The sequence below is a fragment of the Melospiza georgiana genome, chromosome W (assembly GCF_028018845.1).
Source record: "Melospiza georgiana isolate bMelGeo1 chromosome W, bMelGeo1.pri, whole genome shotgun sequence".
NCBI lineage: Eukaryota > Metazoa > Chordata > Aves > Passeriformes > Passerellidae > Melospiza > Melospiza georgiana.
Window position 1 is genome coordinate 5,893,045 of NC_080464.1, and position 15,894 is coordinate 5,908,938.

Here is a 15,894-nt window from a genome sequence, read left to right on the forward strand (position 1 = left end):
TTTGGAAAGACAGTTTTGAAATTAAGTAAACTGATTACAGGGCCACTGTCACAGCTGCTGTCATGAATAATACAAGGACATTTACACAACTCCCTCTTTTTCCTTTTTCTTACTGAAAATATATATTTATGTGTAAGACATGAATTTAACATAAAAATGCTTCACATTTTGAATTATATACTCTCTAAAAAAGGTCAAGAACAGCTTGATCAGACTAATGAACAGAATGTCAGCATCATCACTCTTAGTCAAAGTATGTGCATCCCAAAGCCCTTACTGTAACTGGATGAAGCCAGGCAGACTTTTTCTACATTACCCTAACAAAAGCAGTGGGTAGGAATTCACAAATTGAGACATTCCTGATCCTCCGGACATACTGCCCTTATCAAGGACAAAATGGAGGTGCATCTGGCAGTTTCTCTCTTCCCACCTGTCATTTATTATCTGAACCTGCCAAATAACACAATCCGTTTCAGTAAATCAAACTATACTTTAAAAGATATTTCCAATGCTGAAGAATTAGGTATAAGTTGTCACATAAAGAAAAAAATATTTCCTCAAAGCTGGTAGAAGATAGCATTGAAGTGTTGTTTGATATATAGATAATACTACACATCCTCCATAGCAGACAAGTACTTTTGCATTTAGGCAACAAGGTTCATTGCTGCCAACTCACAGAAGCCAAACAATTAACAGAGATCCTTTAGAAAAGCCTGGAAATTTTTAGGTTTTTTTTCAGTTGTGTAATTTATGAAAACTTGCCCTCACTGTGCCATAACATTATACCAGATGTATCTCTGCTAAACATGCCATCTGCTTACACTGTACCAGACAGAGACCCCTTAAGTTTAGTGTTAACATAGCAGCCTTTTGAGAAAGTAAAAATTTATTAATAACTTCAGTCTAATCCCAAGGAAGTCAAACAGTCAGAATTCATTTAAAAGTTTACTAGAGGGTACCATTACATCTATGACTTCAAGTCTTTAAAAGTCCACATATAATAATATCCCTATAATATCTCTATTTCAGAGTGAATTTGAATTGCCTGAGTAACAGCTGTCTGGCAAACAGGACACAATGGGACTTCCTTTTCACAGATTTTGTTGGCACACTCCAGGCAGAAGAGATTGTGACCACAGGGGACCAGAGCCGCAACAACTTGGTTCTCGAAGCACATCACGCAGTTGAGCTTCTGTCTTGACTCAGGGGGTGAGCTGGATGTGGAGCCACCATTGGAAGATGAATAGCTGTTGGTGCCATTGGAGAATGCAGGAATGTAGATAGGAAGGCCTACTTGGTGGCCAGTGCTAGGTGGGTCATTATTCGCTCTCCCAGCCAGCGGATGATCCAGGCTTTCTGGAAATGTGGGTGACAGGCAAGGAGTAGATGGCTGTCTCCCTCGGCATTGAGGCTTAGTATTAATAGCAGGGTCACTACCAAAGCCAGGAGTCCAAATGGTTTGGGAAGGCATTGATAAGGAGTCATAAACAGGAGAGTCAACCGCGAGGTCTTCCATGCCCACTGAAGGCAATGTTTCTCCAAACCAAAAGTTGCTTTTGCTGAATGGACTTGTTGGGCTGAAATCAGCCAATCTATTGCTTCCAAAACAGGAATCTGTGGAACTACTTCCCAAGGAGCTGGAGCTGTCATTCCTATAATTAGAAATCATTCTAGTGCAACTAAGAGGGACAGGATTAGAAGCAAGCCATGCAGACCTGAGAGTGCCTCCTTCAAAACTCACATCTGTACCATTGTAGTGGAAATCATTCTCTTTATTCCGCTTGATGTAGTTCCCAGTACGCATGGCTATATGCATCTCTATCTCCTCATGTGCACAGGTGACATTTTCAGGCATTCCTGTGACTTCGAAGACTGGCTCCTTGTCCCTGCTGGGGGTGACTATGTAGGTATGGGTCTGCTGCTGAATTCTTTTGATTGTAGCTCCTTTTGGTCCAACCACCAGCCCAACTACACGGTAAGGCACCCTGACTTGGACTGTCATCTGACCTGGCAGATCAGGGGTACATGGCAGGCCTCCCAGAGCAGGACCACTCTTGTTGCGTGATGCTCTGATCATGGAGAAGTGTTCAGCAGCTGAGAGAATTTCCATTTTAGCCATGGCTACATCCTCCTTTCGCCCAGTGACAACAAAGACTGGTTCTTCTCCCCGAACAGGGGTCTTAATGTAAGTATTTGTCTTGGCCCTTAGTGCTTTTATTTTGCAACCTGTTTAAAGGAAACATATACAAGTTTGGCAAGACATCCAAGTTTAGAAAGCCACAAGAAAGCCATCTAAGCTGTTTGAGAGTTTCAAGAAACCATAGGGTGAAACCAGAAGCAGCTGTTTGCATCTCTGCAAGCCACATCAGCAAAACCAGTATCAACTTATACCTATTATTTCCAAACAGGCCTCTGATACTTATAGCCACAAACTATTTTAGCAATGTTTCTTGGGCTGGTTTAGCCCAGCAACTCCTCAATTGCTATTAGATGGTGAATAAACATGAATGACTTTTTCCTCCATCAGCCACCTTTGTGATTATCCCATACATACTTGTAGGTTTAAATTTTTTCCATTGATTTGGTACACTTCAGTTATTTCTAAGATCCTGCAAAAGGAGTAAAGGTTCACGCACAAGTTTGCTGATATATTAGTCTTCCACCAACAAGTATGACCTAAAAGCAAATTAAGCATTTACAAGTGAGAGAAGTGTCTGTATTGCAACCGGTATAGGGTATAGATAAAATCAATTAACTGAGAACTCTTCATTTGCTTCCTTTTATCACTAAGTGTTATTTAAAACTTTATTCTTCCCCAGGAGATGAAGGAGCCACTGCTTGAACTGTCAAGTAGGAGTTCAAGCAGTTTGTTGCATGCAAATAAGGCTTACTATGTAATAGTATATGCCTACATGGAATTTCTCTCATTCATTAACTGAGTAAATACAGTCTGAAATAAAAGCAGAAAGTTAATGAAATATTTGTCTTTGATTTTTGGGGACTGAATTATAAAGTTTGCCATGACACAGTGACAACAGGCTCTTTCCCAAGATGCTCAAGGCATTTTGAAATACATACAGAAGCCCCTTTTACCCATGACAGGACCAGAAAAGCAGGCATTGCAAAATGAAGAGACACAAGCAGGTCCATGACATGCAAGACAGTCTACTGGATTCAGTCTTAATTGAATTTATCCTATTGTAAACAAACTCAAAAGCATGTAACAGTAAGTGTTATTTTACAGTGAACATCATCTTGAAAAAATTATAACATTTTCAGATCAAGTGTTTTAAGCATCATTCCACTTGCAGCAATTTATTTACCTTTCCCTTATTTACTTTAAGCATCTCATAACCATTTGGGTACTCAAAATAGTGTTTTGTTAGTCCTTTGCACCCAAGGTATCACAAGCAATAAATTGTACAGTTAGAAAACCACACAAAGATGCACTTTATTCAGTACTATCTACTAATAAAAAGAAAGCAGCAAACATGCAGATGCTGGTTGGAATAGAGGGGAGGAAGAGCTGCTTCTTGAAGGGTCCCTGCACATAGCAAGGACAAAGGCTGAACACAACAGTCCTTTGTTTTCATGACACAGCTGGAAAGAAAGTTCATTAATCTTCAATAGCTATCGAGGGCTCTGAGAGGCCCTACCTCCCCCAGAAAGCACATGGAGGAGCACAGGAGGGCTCCCAGAAGAGAGGGTGTGAGGCACAGACATACCTGTGCAAAGGAGGGGATACAGACCAGAGAGCCAAACATGTTGATCAGCGTCAGCAGGAGAGAACAAACCCATAAGCCGCAACCTCCCACTACAGCCCACTGAGAAGGCATTAGTGCTCTACTAGATAAAAAAAAAAGGGAAAATGGATATGAGATGCCTTACAGAGGTGGCAAAGCACACATCCTTTGAAACTATGCCATTTCCCTACATGTACCAGAGAGCAGCACCTCACTTGCAACATACCTTTACTCCTTCCATCTCTTTGTTTGCATTTCTCCCTGTAGTAAATCTGCTTGCCCACTCCATTCCCATTCTGAGAAACAACTGCTCACTTTAAAAATTGCAAATGTTTATTCAACCTTAACAATAATACAACAAAAGGACTAAATAAGGAAGAACAGGCCTGGGAACCTCCCTCATGGCTGCCTACCACGTGGCTGGCTCATCTTAAAGATGGATGCTTTGCCTTTTTACATCTCTAGCGCCTCCTAGAGCCTTTCTCAGTCAACTCCTTCCTTGCTGTCCAGTGGTAGAAGTCACTTTCTTACATTCTGATTGGAGGTCAGGTGCTGCCATAGTAACAAGCCAACCTTCCCAAATGCCCAGATTACCAAGACCATCCCATTATAACACATACTGGGGGGAGCACATTGCAGTAACATAACTATACATTTATAAAACTTCTTTTAACATACATATAATGTTTACCCCTTAATTGTGAGAGCCAACCATTTACTCATCTATAACAATTCCTTCCCAGTTACTCAGAAAATATAGTGGGCTCAAACATTAAACCCAAAGGATCTGTAAAATGGTGTCACTGATGTTTTCACACTTTTTACTGAAACACCTAAACACAGTCTCCTGCTGTGTATCAATTATTCTTCAATATATACAGATTACTTTCATTTACTCCATTCCACCCAAGTATATATCCTTATTTCCCGAAAAATTACAGAGGCAACATTTAAAGAATACTAGAGGCATTTAGACATAGACATCTATATAGCAATAGAATTCTATATTATATATCACAGTTCAGAGCCCACTTAATTCCAGATTCCAAACTGCCTTACCAAGTCTTACAGCTTACATTTTAAACAAGATTTTCCTGATATTTTAGAAATTCAAATTAAGTTAGAATTATGCACCTTCAACTCCATTCCCTGCAAATTCCCAGAGATGGCTTTGCCAGTGTCACATTTCCAAACCACTCCAGTATAAAGAAAAGCCTTCTTGCCTTTCTTCCTCAGGCTGCAGAACAGCATAGACCAAGATGGGTATAGCTTTGCTTTTAAGGTATGAGTCACATACCTAGAAAGCAGAGGCCAAACACTGCCTCAAAACCTTGTAGCAACAGAATAAGACTTTTAAACATCAGAAAGTTTGCTTCAGTGGAAAGCTGACTCCCCAGACCATCAAGACCAACTCTCAATCTGTATCTGAAAAGTTAGGAAGAACTGAAAAAAGTCACCACATACAAAACCCAATATTTCTGAATGAGTCAGTCAATACTCACCAGATTTTGCCTACAAGGAGTGCTGGAAATCCCCGCAAAAGACACTCATGTCAAAATACAAGGTCAGTAGCCCATAATACCACTCTAGCCGAATGACCTTTCTTTTTGCTTTTACTCAGCTGCTCAGGTTTCCCACCCTCGGCCATTAGTCACTACTGAGGCAATGCTGCAAAGCCCAGCTGATCCCATCCCCTCTCCAACAATTCTGCAGCCACAATGACAAGCTCTGCCAGCTATGAAATCACAGGGCCAAAGGATAAATCAAGAAGTTTCTGTATCTAAGCTCAGGAGAGTGGGAAAGACAAAGGGGAAGAAAAAATATATCACCCACACTTTTGCAATAAGTTTTTTGTATCCAAGATTTTGAAGTACATAGAAAAAAAAGCCTGAAAAGGAGACTTCTAGACCAGAAATTTCATCTAATCAAACCTTTTCAAGTGATTTTAGTTTGGTGTGATAACAGAAGTCTATTCAATACCAGTTACCATCCTTGGTTCAACAGCATAAGCATTCCTAAGCAGCACATTCAGCCATAAGTACATACAGACACAGTTAAAACAAGAATCTTTTTGTTTGTTTTCATTTAGGCAAAAATTTAGTGCTTGCTTGCCCAGGCACCTGACGAGGAGCCAAGCCTGAGCCAAGTTCTGTAGGCAGTGTTCACCCTGTGCTGGCCGATTTGTATCATTCTTCTCAAGCCTTCTCCCCATTTTTTTTCCCCTTAAGAGGATTATTTGACTGTACATTTTAACCACACAGTGAACATAATACTCCTCAAGAAACTTAAGGGTATTTCTAATCGAATAGTTTACCTCATACACTGCCAATTTGAAATTATCAAATACTTCCTAATTAAAAAGAGATTATAAGAAGACAGAATAATTTTTTTCCCTTGAAATGAGTTAAGTTTAGCAGCCATAGCACCGGCAGTCCTCACCCATAACACAGCAACAACCAGCTCAGCCCTCTCTCCCCTTTTCACCTTTCATCATCACTAACAGGATGAGAGACATCAAACCCAATCTCAGGCCATTCAATCCATGAAGGAAACTCCCCAATGAAGCCAGCAGAGCCAAGTAACCACAGTGGGAAGCCTGTGCACACCTGCTTCACACCACATCAGGTGAGCTGCTGCCATAAGCCAAGAACCACCCCAAAAAAGCATTCCAGACTCCTGTTCTGCACAGCCATGGAGAAATGTAACCTTCCCCCAGTTTCTTTCTTCTGCTGAATTCCCCTCCATGTCACACAGTGGGAATGGGACAAGGATCAATTTATAGATGAGGTTCCCTTTGTTGTGTGGCATCCCCTCTCACCACAGGACAGAAGTCCTTAATCCTTCCAATTATCAACAGTAGCAAAATGCAACCTGTCACAGCAGGGACACACACCTTATACCACATTCCTCTTGCCAAGTGCTGCAAAACTGGGGTTCAGGCACACACAGGAACTTAAACCTTCTTACCATCATGTCTATTTAATTTTGCCTCCCCAATTACAGAGGGATCTAGGAAAAAAAAGTTGAAAGAAATTTATCCAAATAGAAGCCTGGAAGTCATGGTGGGTAAAAAATCAGTGAGCAGCCCCTGTGAACCACAATCAAATGAAATCAGTATGTTTTCCTTCCCTGCTCCTGACAAGTAACTAGCTAAGGGGATCAAAACTGAGAACTTCCTGCAGCTCTTCCAACACAAATAGTGTGTGAAGCTACCAGTACAGCCTAGGCTGGAAAAGCAGCAAGCAGGGTGAAGCTGTATTAGCACCAACTCTTCTCTTAAACAGGAGGGGGGGCTGACGAGCAGCCCTGACCAAGTCTGGCATCCTTCAACTTGTCCCCAGAGCAACCACAGATCTCACAGACCATCAGCACTAAATAGAAAGCCATAGTTTGCAGGAATATATTTTTCAGTAGCTTTGCAGTTATCTGATAAAAGACAATATTGTATTACAGCCTCTATTCTGAATACAGTCTTTAGTGCTCTGACCACCATAATAAGCTGACACCAAGTAAAAAGGCAGCAACAGAATAATTACTCACATCAACCCCAAACAATGAGCTGCTAGCACAGCCATAGCTAATTTCTTGCCTAGAAAGCAAGGGCAAGGTCTGGGAAGTCCCTCCAGACCAGCAGGGGATGGCATAGCATTGCCAAGTGTGTTGACAGGAACATACAGGGATTTGTTTTCTATGAGCCTGTGTCATGGTTTGAGAAGAAGTGAGATTTTTTGGGATGCTGTGGTCAAACCAATAGGTGCTCAGATTTAAATATTGGCACCTGATGTGGCCACTGGGGACATGGATACGCCTCTGAGAACACAGGGGGTTAAAAGCAGAGCACTCCCAGGAAAATTTCCTCTTGGGTTCCGGCAAGGAAACAGGTCAGACCTCTCCTCTGCCCAGCTGCTGTGGCTGGGTGGGAGAGGGGAAGCCATGCAGGCGGGTGAGGTAGGGCCTTGGACAGAGAGGGGAGGTGAAGAGGCCCTTGAAGGATGGAAGGGTGGAGGAACATTGGAGAGTCATCCGGCAGCCATCCCCCCAGGAGAGAGAGGGAGAGCCAGTGTCTGTGCCTGTGCCACCTTGAAATTTGATAGCAGGCCGAGGAGAAGGGGGGGTGGGGCGAGAAGGTGCTCGGCAAGGCAGCCGTTCTGGACAGGCAGAGCCTGAGATTTTTAACCCTTTTCTTGGATGATGGAAACCTTACAAATGCTGGTCCTTCTCCTGAATGAGAAGAGAGATAGGGATGAATAGCAGGAAATGAGCAAGTATGATGCAGGATTGTGCAAGTGAAAGATGTCTGAGAGAAGTTGAGAAGAATCCTAGGTGGCAGATGATGAAGTGGCCTTTGGCTGAACTTTTCTTGTATAGCCATGGACAGAAACATTTTTTTCTTGTGACACAGAGACTGCATCTAGGGGGAGGCAATGGCTTGGAGCCAAGAGAGTGCAGTGATGTTATGAGAGTGCATGAACAGAGACAACGGATGAGGAGGATGGTGGTTGGTGCCCTCGATCTTCAGTGGAGGAGAGGATCTCTGTTCCTGAGACCCCTCGGCCCCAGAGGGTGAAATTTGGGGGGGACTGGTGTCCCGAAAGTGAGAGACTGTGCTCTTTTTGGAACTGGACAAAGCATCCTTAAAAGGAAAACCCTAGAAGCAGCCCTGGTCCATGTGCAGTGGTAAGAGCACTGGGCATGGAAGGAAGATGTCACGATGGCAAATGATCTCCAGGCAGTGCCACGTGTGACAGGAAACACAAGAGGTCTCAACTGTGTTTCCAGGGGAAGCCTATGGCACAAGAGAGACTCCTCACTACTTGATAAACTGAGAATTGATTATCTAAAGGGTGGTGATAGACCAAGAGTTTGTGATCTGAGGGATGGATGTATTGGAAATTTGGTGGGGGAAGGAGGAAATGTTTTTGGAAGGTTTTCATTCTTTCTGTGTGTTTCTTTTTACATATAGTTGTAGGTTAATAAAGTTTTCTCTTCTTTATTTCTAAGTGGGAGCCTGCTTTGCTTATTCCTGGTCACATCTCACAGCGGACACCAGGGAGAATGTATTTTCATGGGGGCACTGGCATTGTGCTAGCATCAAACCGTGACAGCCTGCAACAGCTGTATATGCACACAGCTTTAAAGGGAGAGTCTGTTAAGCTGGCACAGCCCTTATTTCATTGCTAGGTTGCCACAAATTTTTAATCAGAAAGCAAGAACCCCTGCGACTGTGCAAATCCTTTGTTACCTGACTGAAACATTGGATGGTAGTACCACAAGGCAAACAGCTGCCAGTCTGCAAAGCATAACACTGCACACCTGATTAACAAAGAAGGAAAAAATAATCTACTTCATTAAAAATGACTGCTTGACATATTTCAGAAGAGCTGTTCGTTCCCAAGCTGCATTCTTTTGTTTAAACAGAACGTTTCCTCTCAGTTGTGAAATAACTAAAAGTATTTCTACAGTTTGTGATTATACAGTACAAAAAAGATAAATGCCCCATTTATTAAGCAGAGATGAAGCTGCATTGGGAGAGAAAATGAAAACCTATTCTAAATTGTTTAATGGCTAAACTTCCTTAAGCAGGCTGGCTACACAAGAAAATTAAAACCAGAACATTTGTGGCATTTCGCTGGGTTATTAAAGCCATTTTAAATACTACCTGTTGTCTAGTCAGTTGATGGACACTCGTTACTATCACCTTTCAACTAAGATCAATTAATTTCATCTCACACCTTGTTTTAATTAATGCAGTAGAAAATTTTAACTCTTGACAATTTAATTTTTAACTGGCTGTTGAATATAATTAGTTGATTTAAGGAAGATGGTAATTTCTCTATACTTGCAAAAGATGCTGATCTACATTATACTGAGTTTGTGTGGCCAGGTTTTGGTAGCCAGGGGGCTGCAGGGGTGGCTTCTGTAAAAAGCTGCCAGAAACTTCCCCTCTGCCAGACAGAACCAATGCCAGCCAGCTCCAAGATGGACCCACATGGGAGCAGGTAGATGCTCAAAAAAAGGCTGTGACCCTGTAGGAAGCCTGCACTAGAATAGGATTCTGGCAGGGACCTGTGGAGAGAGGAGCCCACACTAGAGCAGGTTTCCTGGTAGGACTTCTGACCCTGTAGGGGACCAACATTGGAGTAGGTTGTGCCTGAAGGACTGCACTGTTGCCTTCTAGATCAAGGCAGGCGACCTGGTTCTGAGGTACAGCTCGACAGCCCTCTCTCTAGGGCCGTTTGGGCCAATGACATACGCAGACACCAATGTGGTGGACGGTCAAAAGGCGTTTATTATTTCTTCTCATGGGGTCTTATAGTCTAAGGGGTCTCTACGTCAAAAAGGGGTTTGTCCTTCTTACCTATGGTTAGTAGGGAATGGAAAAGTACTGGGTAAGGGATGGCAAGTTACTGGCTTCAGTGGGGCAACATTCCTATTGTTAGTGGGACCACATTCCTATGTTAATTTCTTATCTATGAGTACCTGAGGGTCTTATCTATGGGGAACCGAGGGTCCTGGCTTTCCGTGACATCGCGAAATCTTCCGCAGCGCCTCTTCCCTAGCTACCACACTGCACCCCATGAAAAGGGGGCCACATTGGAACAGTTCATTGAGAACTGTTGCTTGTGGGATGGACTTACATTATGAAGCCCATCATCATTGTTATAAATGATCAACAAGAAAGCCAAATTAATAAATGTGAAAGATTTTATTTTCACGACCAAAATACAATCCTCAAAAACCACAGTCAAAGAGACAGCGTGGAGCCCGGGATCAGCGCTGGGTGAACCTAGATCCAACCTCTATTGCACCAGATCTCCCTCTGTTCACGAATGCCGTCTCCAGCAGGGCTGTTTTATACAGTTTTTTATGCCTGAGGCAGAGGTGCCCTGATTCCTTTTGTAATCTTGTAATCCCGCACATGTATGAAGTTTTCTTTCACTGTGCAGGGTTGGACAATTGCTGTTTCCTGAGTAGTGGCAGGCGCTGATCATGTCAGGAGATGTATTCAGATGTATGTTTCTAGACGACTTTGGTTATCTTGATTGATGATATCTATCAAGTGCTGATCGTCCTTGGGTGTTCCCTGATGGTTCCGGAGGAAGCCCATCTCTGCACCAGCCATGTTCCTTTTATTAGTTAATGAGGCATTCTTCTACTGCTACCACCAGGAGTTTCATAATTCCAATGTGGTAATCTGTCTCCAGGTTGTTCGTGGTCAGAGGCTCGTTAGATGTTAAATTCATTTTACAATTTTTATTTTATACATTTCCCCTTAAGCATGAATTATTTTACATTATATATTACAAGCATGAAGGACTGTCTCCCATGGAAAGGATCCCATGCTGGAATAGGGGAAGGACTCTTCTCCCTGAGCAGCAGCAGGAACAACATGTGATTGTTGGAAATTATATAACTTTCCTAATTATTTTTTTCTAATTAATAGCTTTAATTAACTTTTAAACTGTTTTAATTAATCATAAGAAGTTAAGAAGTGTAGTTTTCCACTCTGGCCAGCATATAGCTAATTTTCTTTTATTGTTAGAGTGTGATTATTAGATTACTGAAACTTTTAAGTTTTGCTAAACTAACCCTGATAAGTTTCAGGGGCGTTTTCTGTGCAGGGCTGCAGGGCCACCTCTGTTCTCAGACGCATGATTTTCTGCGGTACCAGCAGGATGGCTCGGCAGCTCACAGCCAAAGCCGGGCCCAGCTCAGCTCCACCCGAAGCCGAGCAGAGGCGGCCTGGCCTGCCGGCTGTGGTTGGAACTCAGCGGCGGCAGAATCTCAGCCGCGCTGCGGGCTGAGCCGGCCACGCAGAAAGCAGCCCCGCGGCTGGAATTAAATGCGGCAGGGTTGGAAAACAGCCAGGAAACGAGAGCAGCCGCCACCCGCAGAGATCACATGACCATTCACAGGCCTGAGCGAGATATTAACTCTCTTAGTGCACAGATGAAATTTGCAGACATCAATCCTCTCTCGAGTGAGAGAAAAAGGAAAGAGTGAAGACACACAAAGAAAACAACATGGGGTCAGCGAAGGAGTCAAATACCAGATGGGAGGAGAATGAGGAGATGCCTTAGTTTTGAGCTGAAATTATCTTGTAAGACTATGGTGATAATATAATTGATACATCAGCCTCTTTTTTTCCCCCTCGTAATTCATGGAATACATTGAGGGGATGTAGCGTTCTAGCCATAGTCGTGAGCAGAAGCACCAGTGTTGAAGCAAGCAGATGTTGACGTAGCTGTGATCTAATGAGAAGCTTGAACAGAGAGATGAGAAACCTGGCCCCAGGGATGGGAGAAGAAAATCTCTGTTCCCAGAGATAAAAGAGAACGTTTGTTTCTATACTAGAACAGCTCATCCTTAAAATTGCACCCCAATAAGCTGAGATGACCCATGGTGGTAGTTGTGGGAAGACTACCAAACCATGGGAGGGACTTCACGATTGCAGATTTCCAGGCAGGTGCTATTCATGATAATTAAAACCATGAGAGAACTGTTTCTTGTGGAAAAGTCTCCATGGCATGGCAGGAGAGATGCCTTTCCCTAAGTGAACTGAAGAAAGATTATTTTAAAAGTGGTAAACTGACTGAAAACAACAAATTTGTCTCTTTACATTGTCAGTAGGAAAAGAAAGAAGAGCTGATGGGAGAAGTGACCTGAAGGTTTATTCTGATTTCTTACTATTTATTTTTAGTTCTGTTAATAAAGTTTTCTTTATACCCTTCAAAGTTTTGAGCCTGCTTTGCTCTCCTAATCCTTATCTCACAGCAGAAAATGAGAAAATAATTCTAGTGGGTGCACTGGCATTTGGCCAGCACTACACCCGGTACATTAATTGGTGCATTGGCCGGGAAACTCGGATTGGCTAACCAAAACCACTACACTTAATTAGTATTTCTGCCCGGTTCAACCAAAACCGCCACACCTGACATTTTTGGTGACATGATGAACTGACCATAACCCCCATTCCATGTCTCCCTGCAATGGTGGGGGAGGAGGTAAGAACCCAGGAAGGAGGGAGGGGTGGGGGGAAGGTGTTTTTAAGGTCTCATTTTACTTCTCATTATCCTGCTCTGATATTGTTAGCAATAAATTCAATTAATATCCACAAGTTGAGTCTGTTTTGCCAGTGATAGCTATCTGTGAGTGATCTTTCCTGGCCCTTAACTCTTGAACCTTTCACTACATAATAAAAAAAAATCAGAGCATTTTATACTAAAGATATTTTTCCTTGCCTCCTGACCCATCAACAACTCACCCCTGCAATCACAAGCTTTTAGATCCACTGCAGTGTCCTGGGGTGACTTTATGATGCTTGTATCCCCAATCATCTGTTTTGTTTATGCTGGATATTGAGTTCTGCTCCTTTAAAACTAGATCTGAGGGGGAGAAGAAGCGCGCGCAGTTTGTCTGCAGAAACTGCACTTGCTCCCCCGCATTCTCTCACTGTTGCCTGCAGCACAGACAGCAGAAGAGAGCTCTCCTTTGCTGGTAGTTAGTTTTTTAGCTAACTAAGGCAGAGAAGTGCCTCAGACTGTGGCTTTTCTTTTTCTTGGAACCGATCAGCCCTGCTCTGGACCAAAAACCCAGCAAAGCACTGTGAGCTCACACCTGTGGCCCACCGGGGCCCAGGATGCGGCATTCTCCAGTGCAGGAGGGACTGATAAGAGACTGAGCGAGCCGAGCTACACCCCACGAGAAGGACTCTCTCTGAATTTGCCATCTCGTCAGAACGACGAGAGGTTCCATTGTTTAATATTATTCATTTTTTCATGTTTGTGAGTACTTAGCTTGTTAAATAAACAGCGTTTTCCACTTTTCTTGAAGGAGGTTTACCTCCCAAACTGGTTGGGGGAGGGGCCGCTTGAATTTGCTTTCTAGAGGAGACCTCTTCAGGAAGTTCCCTCCCAAATCTGTCCCAAACCAGGACTTGCAGTTACCAAACCTCTGTGCCTGCCTGTGGAACATATCAAGATGGCTCTGTATTTGGTCTGGCTGAGCCAGAGTTCATTTCCCCAAAGTAGTCCTCACAGTGCTATGCTTTGCATTGGTAGCTAGAAGTGTGTTGATAACACACCAGTGTTTTGGATACTGCTGAGCAGCTCTGGCACAGCATCAGTGCTGTCTCTCAAAATTCCCCCCATTAGGGGCTGGGAGTGGGCAAGATCCTGGGAGGGGACACAACTAGGCCAACTGACCCAAATTAACCAAAGGGATATTCCATAAGGGCTATACAAGCTAAGAAAAGGAGGAAGAGGGGTATTCCTTACTTATGATGTTTGCCTTCTGGAGCAACTGCTACACATGCTGAAGCCCTGCTAGACATCACTTGCTGATGGAAAGTAGAAAATAAAAAATTTTTCTTCCTCTTTGCTTGTGCACACACAAGCTTTTACTTTTGCCTTGGTAAACTGCCTTATCTCAGCCAACAAGTTGTTTTCCATCTTATTTTCTCTCCCCTGTCCAGCTGGGAAGCAGGAGTGATAGAGTGGCTTGATGGGCACCTTGTGTCCAGCCAAGGTCAACCCACCACAGACTCACCTCAAGTTTTGTGCACAGTTTTGGGCACCTCAATATAAGAAAGCTATAAAGCTATTGGAGAGTATCCAAAGGAGGGCAACAAAGATGATGAAGAATCTGGAGAGGAAGCTATACAAGGAGCAGTTAAGGTCACTTGACTTGTTCAGCCTAGAAGATACTAAGGGGAGACCTCATCACAGTCTACAACTTCCAGGGAAGTGGAGGGGCAGGCACAAATCTCCACTCCGGTAACCAGTAGCAGGACCCAAGGGAATGGCCTGAAGTTGTGTTAGAGGAGGTTTAGGTTGGACATTAAGACAAGGTTCTTCACCCAGGGTGGCTGGGCACTGGAACAGGCTTCCCAGGGAAGTGATCACAGCACCAACCCTGACAATTCATGAAGTGTTTTGACAATACTCTCAGGCACATGGTGCAATTTTTCCGGTTGTCCCATGCAGGGCCAGGAGTTGGACTTTGATGACCCTTGTGGGTCACTTTCAACTCAGGATATTCTATGTTTCTATGTTATACATAGGGATCAAGACTGCTCCCATTATAATTCCATCACACCCATTTCTGAGGAGCAACTGACCACTTACTTGGCATTAGCACATGTAAAAAATACAAAGCGAAGATGATACATGAGTTACCTAACTTGTCATTATCCAGCTGGAGCTGTAGAAGTGGTTTTATATGAGATACTTTCCAGACCAGCACTTCAAGTGCACCAGAGGTGCTGCAGCCACACAGGCTTTGCCTAGGTACCAGGACAGAGGAGTCAGGAGATCTCAAGTGCTTTAACCAAGAGCCAAGGAATTGAGGTCGACCACTTGGCTGTGCCAGATCAAAGGAAGCAGGACTTTGTTTGATCCTATTAGTGCCAAGCTAAGAGATGGGAAATGTGGGCAGCTTTAAGAGTCTCTGATGATGTTGAGAAAGCTTTCCAAGAGAAGGCTACTCAAAAGCTCTCATAAATATTTCCCTCTTCTAAAAAAAAAAAAGCTGTGGTTCAAGAACCACATAGAAACTGCCCCATATCTCTCCTGAGGAAGACACCAAGGTTGTCACCATGGAGACATGATGAAGGAGACAAAGTTAAAAGATACGGACTCTAGCTGGCTCACAGAATGACAGTGGCTCCTTGATCACCTACTGAGAATTTTGTTTCTTTCTTATAACCAATGGACAGTGAATGTGTATGTTAAGTAAATGTAAATATCTTGAAAAAGTATAAAAGCAACATGTTGCTGTAATAAATCTCTCTTGCACCCTTCTGATGGAGTCGTGGTACTTTGTGCTATATCGCGTTCTATAATGACATGTCAATAAAGGAAGGTTGCAAAAGACTATGCAAATCTTCACTTACACCAAAACCTTGATTCAAAAATGCTGCTAGACCTGTGTTTTCCACAATATACTGTCAAAGGTTCTAGAAGGTAAAAAGTAGCAGATAACGTGTCTGTTCAAAAGAGAAATGGAGAACCTGATGCAGACCTGAGAACTACTGACTCACACCAGTAAAGGAAACAGATCTCAGACACTGACAAAATCTCATGCTTTTAAAAGAATACATGAAAGAGAAAATGAAGACATTAAGGAATACCTGAAATTGGAAACAAATGCT

At 43.0% G+C, this 15,894-nt stretch overlaps 1 protein-coding gene across 1 annotated transcript in view; it reads right to left on the minus strand.

Moving 5' to 3' along the window:
* Window positions 1–1,009: 1,009 nt before the first annotated feature.
* The window catches only part of MEX3C (mex-3 RNA binding family member C), a 31,776-nt gene continuing 16,891 nt past the window's right edge, over window positions 1,010–15,894 (minus strand). Inside the window, exon 2 of the mRNA XM_058043108.1 lies at window positions 1,010–2,226. Within this exon, the coding sequence (XP_057899091.1) occupies window positions 1,010–2,226 (1,217 nt within the window). The remainder of the gene's footprint in view (window positions 2,227–15,894) is intronic.